Source organism: Ranitomeya variabilis, chromosome 3 (genome assembly GCF_051348905.1).
Source record: "Ranitomeya variabilis isolate aRanVar5 chromosome 3, aRanVar5.hap1, whole genome shotgun sequence".
NCBI lineage: Eukaryota > Metazoa > Chordata > Amphibia > Anura > Dendrobatidae > Ranitomeya > Ranitomeya variabilis.
Genome location: NC_135234.1, coordinates 693,064,417 through 693,077,049, shown reverse-complemented (window position 1 = coordinate 693,077,049; position 12,633 = coordinate 693,064,417). Strand labels below are relative to the sequence as shown.

The 12,633-nt window shown below is 48.1% G+C and overlaps 1 protein-coding gene across 1 annotated transcript in view; it reads right to left on the bottom strand.

Annotated features, from left to right (window-relative positions):
- The window catches only part of VPS36 (vacuolar protein sorting 36 homolog), a 45,254-nt gene that overhangs the window by 22,547 nt on the left and 10,074 nt on the right, over window positions 1-12,633 (bottom strand). Inside the window, exons 4-5 of the mRNA XM_077298150.1 lie at window positions 9,704-9,818; window positions 1,015-1,098 (exon numbers count right to left, since the gene is read on the bottom strand). Of these exons, the coding sequence (XP_077154265.1) occupies window positions 1,015-1,098; window positions 9,704-9,818 (199 nt within the window). The remainder of the gene's footprint in view (window positions 1-1,014; window positions 1,099-9,703; window positions 9,819-12,633) is intronic.

Below are 12,633 nucleotides of genomic sequence, written 5' to 3'. Positions count from 1 at the left end.
AAGAACAACAATGCGCATTTCTCCACCGAAGGTGTCACTGTGATCAGTATTACAGCCGTGTCTTTATTTCATATTACAAAATCGTGCTGACAATCGTCTATTTAAATGAAGAAAACAAAAGATATAGTGAACGTGTTCCAACAAAAACTAAACCTCGGTCTCCTAGGTCCCCCCTGCTCAGACATGGTGCCCGCAGATTGCACTGCATGTTCATGGTGACAGGTGCCCTTTAACTCCAGTATAGATTATTGCCCCCAACTTTTTATTGCTGAGGATTCTGGGTGCAGAAGTGAAGTCCGGCTGCAAGGGAGGTCCGGCCTGAGTGCCAGAATAGGGCAACGCAAATCAGTTTTGTTCAACTCTAATCTATACATTAATTCGTGTTACTTTTTGCATAGTATACGGCGGATGGTATGGTAATTTGGGCAGACAGAGCAATGGTGGTGAAAAAAAAAAAACATTTCCTTATTTCCTCGGGTCTAATGATGAAGACAGATACAATGAACCATCTATGTGCAGGTTCAGACAAAATGATGATCTGCGAAGGAGATGAAGTGACAGAAAATTGGGTATTTAGGATGTGAGCAGCAAACTGACCAGTGATCCATGAACACTAGAAGTATCACTAAAGGGGGTCGCCCCGTCTCAGCAAGTTATCACCTATCCACAAAACCAATGTAATGCTGACAGCTGGGGGCCGGAGCACTGCGGAGCCCACCCTGAGAACAGGGCTCGGAAATACCCCATTGTTAGACTGACGGAGATAGCGGAGGACAGCGCAGCACCGCTCCAACCTGTAGGTCAGAGGTCTCTTCTGGAGTTAGGACAACCCCTTTAGCTAGATAGACTTTAAGGAGTCATCAAGTTTACAGATATGGGTAAGAGATGACTGGTTATACTGTTTTATTACCTTGAAAGAAGTAGAAAACTTAAGGACTTATGATAAAAAGAAATAGTAATTCAAAAGGCAGACAACCCAAGCCTCATCGGCTACATGGTGGGGTCATTCTGTACCTGGGGACCTTTGTTCATCTGAATGGCAGGCGATGCCCTCTGCCACCTCTTCTGCGTCAGCTCTTCTGACAGTCGTCGATTGAACTGCACCCAAGCAAATAGGACACATTAGATATCAGCAAATATCCAGAAATCTCATGTAATCATTCTAAATAGGAGCAATCACAGAGAGGTAAAAGTGTGATCAACCGCCATGGATTGGGTGGGGTTCATACTGAATGAACCACAGGCAGTGCAGAAGTAAGGGCTCATACCCAGCGCAAATCTGTCTGTGCACAGAGGCCGCGGCCCGACCCGAGCGGCACAGCCTCGTAGCTATATATGAAGTGGTAAAATTTGCTCAATATGACTTATATCATGGGGGTGAGGGGAGGCCAGGAGTATTTCTGCTAACAGGTATTTAACCATATGCTACTGTTTACTTGTACTCTGGTTAGAGATTCTACCGGGTCCCTTCTTGAATCTGTGCTAGTTTGGTCAGCAAGTACAACTTTCCTTAGGCTTATCATAACCTAGGGTATTCTATATAAGCCTATGTGTGGACATTGTTTTCATGAGTTTACAATATATGGTACTGCCCAGTATGTGCTAGTTATCCTGTTTTAAAGGGAACCTGTCACCCCCAAAATCGAGGGTGAGCTAAGCCCACCAGCATCAGGGGCTTATCTACAGCATTCTGTAATGCTTTAGATAAGCCCCCGATGTATCCTGAAAGATGAGAAAAAGAGGTTAGATTATACTCACCCAGGGGCGGTCCCGTCCGATGGGCGTCGTAGTCCGGCGCCTCCCATCTTCATCAGATAACGTCCTCTTCTTGTTTTCACACTGCGGCTTCGGCGCAGGCGTACTTTGTCTGCCCTGTTGAGGGCAGAGCAAAGTACTGCAGTGCGCAGGCGCTGGCAAAAGGTCAGAGAGACCCGGCGCCTGCGCACTGCAGTACTTTGCTCTGCCCTCAACAGGACAGACAAAGTACGCCTGTCCCGGAGCCGCAGCGTGAAGACAAGAAGAGGACGTCATGGTAAGAAGATGGGAGGCCCCGGACCGGGACCGCCCCTGGGTGAGTATAATCTAATCTCTTTTTCTCATCTTTCAGGATACATTGGGGACTTATCAACAGCATTACAGAATGTTGTAGATAAGCCCCTGATGCTGGTGGGCTTAGCTCACCTTCGATTTTGGGGGTGACAGGTTGCTGTGCTTTGCCCTCTCTATATTGTACATGGCGTCCTCTATTACAGCTATTCTTGCTTATTTTAAACTGTTTTAATTATTGTTAATAAAATTCTTTTTAATTTCAAGTTATTTGTGGGATCTCTTCTTTGTCACATATGGACATACTGTATATGGGACTAGTTTTGCGTTTATTTGTGATAAAAAAAGGAAATTTGTAGAAAATTTAGAACATTTTGCAATTATCAAAATTTTCATTTGTTTGCCCTTAAAACCAGAGAGAGTCATGTCACACAAAATACTTAGTAACATTTCCCACATGTTTACCTTACACAATTTTTTAAACATTTTTTTGTTGTTGAAGTTATAAAGTTTAAAAGTTGACGAGCGAGTCCTCATTTTTCCAACAAAATGTACAAAACCATTTTTTAGGGACTATCTCACATTTTAAGTGACTTTGAGGGGCCTATATCACAGAAAATACCCAAAAAGTGACACCATTCTAAAAACTGCATTAACACCACATTCAAGAAGTTTATTAACCCTTCAGGTGCTTTACAGGAATTATTGGAATATGGAAGAAAAAAAATTAACTTTTGTTTTTTTTTTTTAAACACGAAAAAGGTCATTTAGCTCCAATTTTTTCTATTTTCAAAAGGGTAACAAGAGAAAATGGACCCCAAAATATGTTGCGCAATGTCTCCCGAGTACGCAGATGCCCCATATGTGGAGGAAAACTACTGTTTGGGTGCATGGCAGGGCTCAGAAGGGAAGCAACACCATTGGACTGTTTGAACACAAAATTGACTGGACTCATTAGCGGACGCCATGTTCCATTGGAGAGCATCTGCAGTCCCTAACAAGTGACACCATTTTGGACACTTGACTCCTTGACAAATGTATCTAGATGTGTGGTGAGCACCTTCAACCCCCAGGTGCACAGAAGTTTCTAACGTAGAGCTGTGAAAATGAAAAATAAAAATAGGGATTTTTGTGTACTCACCGTAAAATCCTTTTCTCCGAGCCACTCATTGGGGGACACAGGACCATGGGTGTTATGCTGCTGTCACTAGGAGGCTGACACTAAGTTGAGACAGAAAAAGTTAGCTCCTCCCCTGCAGTATACACCCGCATGCTGGTTTCCAGAGACCCAGTTCAGTGCAAAAGCAGTAGGAGATTAATAACAATATATAACATAATATTAGAGTACAACATGTCAGAGAAAGTCCAGAACCAAAACCAAAACCAAAAGAGAAACGAGCCGTAAGGCTAACAGGGTGGGTGCTGTGTCCCCCAATGAGTGGCTCGGAGAAAAGGATTTTACAGTGAGTACACAAAAATCCCTATTTCTCCTTCGCCACATTGGGGGACACAGGACCATGGGACGTCCCAAAGCAGTCCCTGGGTGGGGAACAATACAACCAAACCTGCTCCGCTGTTGCCTGGTGCTGAATGGCCCAGGAAGCACCCATCGACCGAGAAGAGTGTGCCCTAATCCCCGCCGGGATAGGTCTGTCCTTGACCCGATAAGATTCTTGGATAGCTGAACGGATCCATCTGGCTATAATGGCCTTAGACGCGGCTAAACCTATTCTGTGACCCTCCGGGTGGACAAAGAGGAAATCCGATTTGCGGAAGGGAGCAGTCCTAGAAATGTACCTCCTGAGGGCCCGTACCACGTCCAAGGTGTGAAGGGCCTTTTCGACCCCATGTCTCGGCTGTGGGCAGAAGGAGGGAAGAATGAGATCTTCATTAAGGTGGAAGAATGAAACCACCTTAGGGAGAAAAGCCGGAGATGGGCATAGGACTACTTTGTCCTGATGGAAGGAAAGGAAGGGCGCCCGGCAGGATAGCGCAGCCAACTCTGAGACGCGCCTGATAGATGTTACTGCCACAAGGAAAGCAACCTTCCAGGAGAGGATTGTCAGCGAGACATCCTGCAGAGGTTCAAACGGAGATTCCTGAAGGACGCTCAGGACCAAATTGAGATCCCAGGTCTCTAACGGCATTCTGTAGGGGGGGTACCACATGGGAGACCCCCTGAATAAAGGTCCTGACTTGTAAGTTAGCAGCAATCTTATGTTGGAACAACACCGATAACGCTGAGATCTGACCCTTGAGGGAACTGAGCACCAGGCCGGAATCCAAGCCGGACTGGAGAAATTCCAGAATGGAGGGAATTGAGAAAACGAGAGGAGGACGGCCGCGGAACCTGCACCATGAGAAGAAGGCTTTCCAGGTGCGGTGATAGATGCGAGCGGAAGACGCCTAGCGAGCGCTGATCATGGTGGTGATGACCTGCTGGGAGAAACCTGCCTGAGTTAGGATCCAGGTTTCAACAGCCAAGCCGTTAAACGTAGGGCCCCTGAGCTCTGGTGGTAGATCGGTCCTTGGCGAAGTAGATCTGGGCGGTCTGGTAACCGCCAGGGGACGTCGGATACGAGTTGAACGAGCTCCGCATACCATGCGCGATGTGGCCAATCCAGGGCAATAAGGATCACAGGAACCCCCTCCATCTTGATTTTTCGGATTACTTTCGGCAGCAAAGGAAGTGGAGGAAACACATATGGGAATTGGAACCGGTGCCATGGAGATATCAGTGCGTCCACCCCGACGGCCCGTGGATCCCGAGAACATGCTATGAAGTTGGGAACCTTGGCGTTCAGTCTGGATGCCACCAGGTCTACGTCCGGTGTTCCCCAGCGTAGGCAGATTTGTTGGAAAACCTCTGGATGGAGTTCCCACTCCCCCGATGCGAGACCCTGACGGCTGAGAAAGTCCGCCGCTCAGTTCTCAACGCCTGGAATGTGCACTGCAGAAAAGGTGGAGTGGTTGGTCTCGGCCCAACGGAGAATGTGGGAGACTTCTTGCATCGCCGCCCTGCTGCGGGTACCCCCTGATCGTATATGTACGCCACCGCTGTGACATCGTCTGATTGAATTCGAATTGGGTGACCTGAAAGCAGGAAGTGAAAGCGTCTTAGGGCAAATCTCAGATCTCCAAGATGTTTATAGGAAGTTTCGACTCCCGCATCGTCCAACGCCCCTGGGCAGTGAGGTGGCGAAACACCACTCCCCAACCGAGGAGACTGGCGTCGGTAGTCACCACCAGCCAATGGATCGGGATAAAAGACCTCCCCTGGTTGGAAGATGATTCCAAAGTCCACCATTTGAGCGCTTGCCTGATCCGCGGGGGCAGAGGACATGGCCGGTCGAGAGTTAAGGGACTCCTGTCCCAATTGTCTAGCAGGGCCTGTTGTAAGGGACGGAGATGCAGCTGAGCGAAGGGAACCGCTTCCATTGCGGCCACCATCTTTCCCAGGATCTTTATGGCAAACCGAATGGACTGCGGACAAGGGCGACAGAGCGTCCGGGCTCCCTGCTGAAGCGCTTGGGCCTTGGACCGAGGAAGTAAAACCAGCCCCTTGGACGTGTCCAGGATCATGCCTAGGAAAGAGATCCGTCGGGCTGGAATGGGGGAGGACTTGACCAAGTTGATTAACCAGCCCAGGCGCGAAAAAGAATCCAAGGTAATGCGGACGCTTGCTTCGCAGGCATGATAAGACGGACCTTTGACCAGGAGGTCGTCTAAGAATGGCAAGACGACCACTCCTCGGGAGTGAAGAATGGCCATGATAGCCGCCATGACCTTTGTGAATACCCTGGGCGCAGTGGCAAGACCGAAGGGTAAGGCCGTGAATTGAAAATGGTCCTCTTGGATGGCGAAAAGGAGGAACCTTTGATGTGGCGGGAAGATTGGGATATGAAGATAAGCATCTTTGATGTCTATCGATGCTAGGAACTCCCCTCTCTCCATTGAGGAGATGACCGACCGGAGGGATTCCATCCTGAAATGCCGTACTTTTACGTACTTGTTTAGGAGCTTCAGGTCCAAAATGGGGCGCACCGTCCCGTCCTTTTTTTTGGCACAACGAAGAGGTTTGAGTAAAAACCTCTGAATCTCTCGTGTTCCGGAACCGGAACAATAACCCGTTTTGGCGGAGGGATTCGATGGCACAGTAAAGAGCGCGAGACTGAGCTCCCGAACTAGGGAGATGAGAGGGAAAACAACGTGCTGGAGGGGAGGCGGAGAATTCTATTTTGTAACCAGAAGACACCAGGTCTCTGACTCATTCGACGTGGATGACGGAAAGCCAGATGTGTTGAAAAAGGCTGGCGACTGGAATACTTCCCCCCCCCCCCCCGAGTCATTGTGAAGGAAATCTGGAAGGTCTGGAGTTGTGGGTTGTCTAGGTTTTCCTCACCAGGACTGATTCGGCCTGTAAGAAGGCCGAGAGTCTCTGTCTGTGCGTGTAGAATGTCCTGATCTGGACGATGCTGTGGAGTTGGACCAGAAAGGGCTACTGTAAAAGGGGCGAAAAATAAAATGTTGTTGGTGCTGAAAGGCAGCTTTAGGCCTGTGTTGAGGGAGGTACTTGCTTTTCCCTCATGTAGGTTGGAAATAAGCTGGTCCAATTTTTCTCCAAACAGACGTCCGCTCTGAAAGGGAAGGGAAATCAGAGACTTTTTTGAGGAGGAATCCGCACGCCACGCTCTAAGCCAGATAGCTCTCCTAATGGTGCTGCGTCTAATGACACGTACATCACATAATCTCCAGCCATAGCCATTTGTCTGGCGAGATCCGCCGCCTCAGACGGAAGAGCCTGGTCCTGAATGGATTTTGCAAGAGCATCTGCCCAGAAAACCATTGCTTTGGTGACCCATGCTGCAGCGAAGGAAGGAGACAGGGAGGAACCTGAGGCTTCATACACTGAGCGCGCCAGAGAATCTAACTGGCGTTCTGTGGGATTTTTAATTGAAGCCCCATCAGGTACTGATAAAAGCGTTTTGGTAGCCAAAAGCGATACCGGAGGATCTACCAGTGGTGGATCCGTCCAATCCTTGACCAGATCTGCGGAAAAGGGATACTTTGATTCCAGGGCCTTTTTACCCGTAAAGCTCCCTGTGCCGCCGAACTATCTCTAGGAAGTCTGGAACACCTTATGGGAGCGCTTGGTTCTCGTAAAGGAAACTGCGTGATCCGGAGCTGAATTAGGGTCATCATCAACCTTTAGCGCATGATTGACAGCCTCAATGAGAGAGTCAACAGTTGATCGAAACTCTGGAGAGTCCGGGTCCAGGGACGCCTCAGACTCATACTCAGAGTTGTGATCGCTTCGAGTGCCTGGAGAGGGTGAGCGAGAAGTGGAGCTACCAGAGGCTGAATGGCATGGTGAATGCTCAGGAGAGGTAGTGCGGATCCGTTTTTTTGGATACCCGTACCTCCTTCAGGTGAGAGCAGCCCCTGCTGGCCAACGATTCCCCTGTTATAGAGGGGTCTCTTAACCTAGGAAAACGAGCGCCCCGCTCCCCAGAGGGGTCATGAAGGGATTCAATCGCTTTGGCTAGCGAAGCCATGGATTGTGACAGTGACGCGGCCCACTCAGGGGGGCTAGGAACACTGGGGTCGGTAGCGGCGGAGGGCTCCTGGGCACATTGGGCATCACAGCCAGGGCAGGGAGCTTTGAGGCCGAAGGAGGGGGGCCTGGCAGGTGGTACATGCAGAGAAAAAGGTGGAATGTACCTTAGTGGTCTTTTTAACCCTTGACTGCAACATGTTGTACCCCAATGAGAGAATAAAAAAAGAGGGCTGCTAGTGGAAGCTGAGGGGTAACGCTGCAGGGAAGCATGTAGTGCCGTCTCCTTACCCAGATCCTGTGCCTCGCAATCGGATAGGTGGCGCTGAGTGGGAAAAACCTCTGGAGCTTTGTGGAAAAGAAGCCGGCCGGAACTGCATGTGCAGAAGGAAGATGGCTGCCGAGAGTCTGTGGGGTAGTCTCGCAGGGAGCGAGAAGCGCCAGAAGCGTGGGCGGAGCCGCTGGAATGATACATGCGGTGGGCGGAGCTTACAGGAATGCGGCGTACACTAGGCCGAAGCCGGGGACTAAATTTCTAGCTTCGGCCGGCGCGCACCCACGGACCGCAGGTAAAAGACTCGCGGCGCTCTGGGGAGAATCGTGCCGCTATGGAGCCCTCCAAATATCTGGTGACCGCCAGAAAAAAACGACCCCTAGTGCACTTACCCCAAAATGAAGGTGCCCGGGGTAAATAGGACGGTGCAGGGTTGGGGGGGCCTCCATCCACCATCTCCATAAAAAAGGGGGGTGGAGAGGAACCGTCCACCTCCTTCCATCATCTGCTCGTTTTCAGTAGTGATGCAGTGGGGGCTGCACGGACGCCACGGTGGAAGAGTGCCTCTGTACAGCCGAGGGTGAGACCTGGTGGGCAGGGCAGATGTCCGGCAATAAGGCCTGGCTGCAGAAGAGGATACTGGAGGTGACACTCCAGTGCTCGTCTGTAAAGCAGGGGGGAGATCGGTGCCCTTGAAGGGACCTGTCGCCCCTAGAATCAGCTCAGGCAGTGGCATCCCACGTCGCAGGAGAGGTAAGACTCCCGTGCTCCCCTGTTGTTGGTTCGGGGAGGTCGGAGTCTTGAGAGGTTCCGTCGCCCCTTCGTCCAGAAAAAAAGGTTTAAATCCAGTGTGCCTCCTCTGGACACTAAGCTTGAACTGGGTCTCTGGAAGCCAGCATGAGGGTGTATACTGCAGAGGAGGAGCAAACTTTTTCTGTCTCAACTTAGTGTCAGCCTCCTAGCGACAGCAGCATACACCCACGGTCCTGTGTCCCCCAATGTGGCGAAGGAGAAAATCCCATTTTAAACCTGTATATTTTATTTTTAATAGTTTTTTGTATTTTATTATTCACTTTCACTTTTTTAACTTCCCCTAGAAGACTTCACCTAGCCATTTTTTCAGCCCTTGTACATAGTTCAGAGGCAGGAGCCAGATGTATAACATAGCCAGCAACCACCGTGTGAACCCGCACCATACACCCAAATCAGTACATGCTATGTCAGGAACAGGTTAACAGGCTTGGCAAATCCCCCCAGAGGTTAATGATACATTAAAAAATAAATTTAAGGCTGCCCTTACATTTTAATTCTGTATATTCGGATTATGAAATAGCAGCTCACAGATCAGCCAGTAACATGGATTCTGTACTGGTAATCACTATTAAAATAGTCCCCATCATGTGACTGCAGACTTGTGACTCCTGACATTGTGTACACTGCGGGGATTCTTCAGTGTCGGCACAGGAAGCGGCGACTATGTGACCGCAAGAATGCGATTTGCATACTTCTGGCCGGCCACATTGCAACTAGACTGTATCCAGCCTCGCTCAACACAAGTGCACTGAGGCTGCGCCCAACTAGTCAGCATGGGACTACATGTATGCACATCTCAAACTTGCGATCACGCGACCCCCCCACCAGGAATGCTAACAACGCCTGCTGTGAGGGTTCACAAATCTGCAGTCACATAGGTATCTTACGGCCGGACAAACCCTTTAGTCATAGTGTACATATAACATAGGTGCACTCTACCAAATATATCAAACTGGATGCAAAGCACCCATGCCATACGATGAATACAAGCCATTACACGCCTGCCGGGCACTTACCTCAATCTGCCCATGTTCTCTGAAGGACATCTTGACATGTGAGTAGCGGCTGGTTTGGTAAGGTCCAGGCTCTTTATTCGGAGATGGAGGGTGGACATGTACCACGATTTTAGCACTATAAAATCATTTATTAATATTAGGTTAATATTGAGGCAAGTACATAGGATTTACAGTTCTATGCACTTCTAGTTTACCTTTGTGCGCGATTTATAATGACAGGGAAAATCATCAATATAACTATTAGACTCCATAATTTGGCAATATGCTATATTACTTGTTATATGCCAGCTGTGATAGTGTGATATGCTATGTGGGTATCATTTTTGTGTATATTTATATTTTACTTATTTTAATGGTGTTCTCTTGTAGGATGAGTTGTTATTTGCCATCTGATATTCTCCCCACAGTTCTGTATTGTTATCTCTCCACAGGGTCAGTGAATAATGTTGTTTGCTGATATGCTAATGACATGTTGACCTAGCTTGCTGAAACAATGAGCCCCTGGGACCCACCCCCCTAAGGCTACTTTCAGACTAGCGTCGTTTTGGAGAAAAAACGCATCCTGCAAAGTTGTCCGCAGGATGCGTTTTTCCCCATAGACTTACATTAGCGACGCATTGAGACATATGGCCACACGTTGCATCCGTCGTGCGACGGTTGCGTCGTGTTTTGGCGGACCGTCTGCACAAAAAAACGTTCCATGTAACTTTTTTTGTGCGTCGAGTCTGCCATGTTCGACCGCGCATGCGCGGCTGAAACTCCGCCCCTCCTCCCCGGAACTCACAATGGGCAGCGGATGCGTTGTAAAACTGCATCCGCTGCCCACGTTATGCTACTTTAACACACTGTCCGTCGGTACGTCGGGACGACGGTTTGCGACGGCCCGTACCGACGGACTAGTGTGAAAGTAGCCCAACCTGTGAATGAGGAGAGGGACTTGTAAATATCAGGGTGAGACACAGATCAGATCCTGTGTGGAACCATGATGTGAAGAGCATATCAGAGAGAAAGAAGAGTATATGGACTATGCTATCCTCTGTCTGCTGGATTGTTGGACTTTTATTCTGTTACTGAACTGAATTCGTGTTCTGGACTATTGTATCCTCAGTGTGGTGGATCGTATATATGGAACTTTTGTATTTTTGCCTAAGTAAAGGTTCTTGGATCTTTTCACTCATCTCTCGCTCTGCTGATTGTGTGATACCGGAGAAGGAACCTGTGACACCAGCTATAGAAAACCAATGCAGAACCTGCAGATATTGTTAGAACATTCTGTAAGATGATGGTCTATAGATAAGATGTTCTCACAGACACCAGGCAAATCCAAGTCATTTGGTAAGAATTAGCCTTGAAAATGAATAATTGTGTATGCTTTGCTTATGAAGTGTTTAATCATTACTGATGTCCAACATTCTTCAATAGAATGTGTGTAGGAACTCAACGACAGACAGAAATTTTATCTAAATACCGCATCCTTTTGCAAGAGGTCAAACCTCTCTTTCCTATACCCAGTATATGTCTTTTTTTATCTATTATTATTTATCCCTTTTATTGGAACTTTTATTCTAAATAAATTTCCTTTTTATTCAAATCATCTCTGAAGACCGGATATCTTTGCTGGTATAGTTATTTTCCGTACCAACAAACATGCTCCAATGCTAAAATATCTGCCAATATTAAAGTCAGGTAGGAAGTGACCATTGGTACAGACAGGGAGTTGGATCAATGTAAGCTTTGTGTGGTGACTACACAAACCGAAATCAGGATCTCTCAGTACGACGGCCATAGACTTACCCTTGCATCTCAGTGCAGAGATTACAAAAGCTATGTACACCATCAAATGAAGGTCATTAAAAAGTAGGAACGGGCAGGATCAGACAATTTGCAGTACTGACAAGTGGGGGTTAAAGTGGTCTGACCCCTACTAACTAACCAATATCAGCCATACAACTAAATAACGTAAGGTGCCTTCCCCTAACCTAGACCATCACACCTATCGGCACAGAATGACCCACTTCTTGCCGTCCTTCAGTTTGTATCTTGAGACTAGCCCTCTGCTGTTCTGCGCATCCCTAGGAAATTAACATTGTGGCTGTACTACAACCTCCAGGCCACACACATAATAGCCTGTAAGAGGCAAAGAGGCAGCATAATTCAGAGTGTTCGAATGCAGGTCCCTTTGTGTAAATGAGAACAGGTCCCCTTTTGCAAATAAAGGAATGAAGATGAAAATGGAGGAATCACGATTCCATCCCTCAATGTGTATGGGATGCAGTTACAGACAGCTCAGCTGTCCAATCTGGTGCTGAACCTGTCAGTACTTTGATCCACAGTCTGGTGCAGGGGTGTACGGAAGCTGTCAGTACTTTGACTGGCAACTCAGCCGTCCAATCTGAGACTGGGAGGTACCGGACTGCCTTCAAGTGTTCCCTCTCCTGGGCAATTGCCGAGATGCTTAGCTGGGCTGTCAGTCCCAGAACTCTACCAGATGTACATTCAGCTCTGTCTGGTTTGTCTATCTGCGCTGCTTGTAGATCTTTTTGCTGCCTGACCTTGGACTTCATTCTAACTGCTCCCTTTGCTCTGACACGCTTTCCTCCTGGTTTTCTGACCTCGCACCGTTACCTGTCTGTTTATAACGTACCCTCCTGGCTTTTGACTGCAGACTACTTGACTAACCTGACTCTCTGTTTTATCCGCGAGAAATGACTAAGTGTCACAGCAAGGATACAGCAAAGAAAATTACCAGCACAATTATGCGCCACGTATATATTACCAAAGGAACAAATTATACATTTTCTGGGAAGTACTTCCTTATATTGTCATATTTGGATCATACAGACAGGAGAAGACTTGCGATAAGAACAGTAAGGTTTTGCAGGTCCAGGGTATGAATGTAATGAGGGGCAGAGGCCGAATGCGTTTCATCA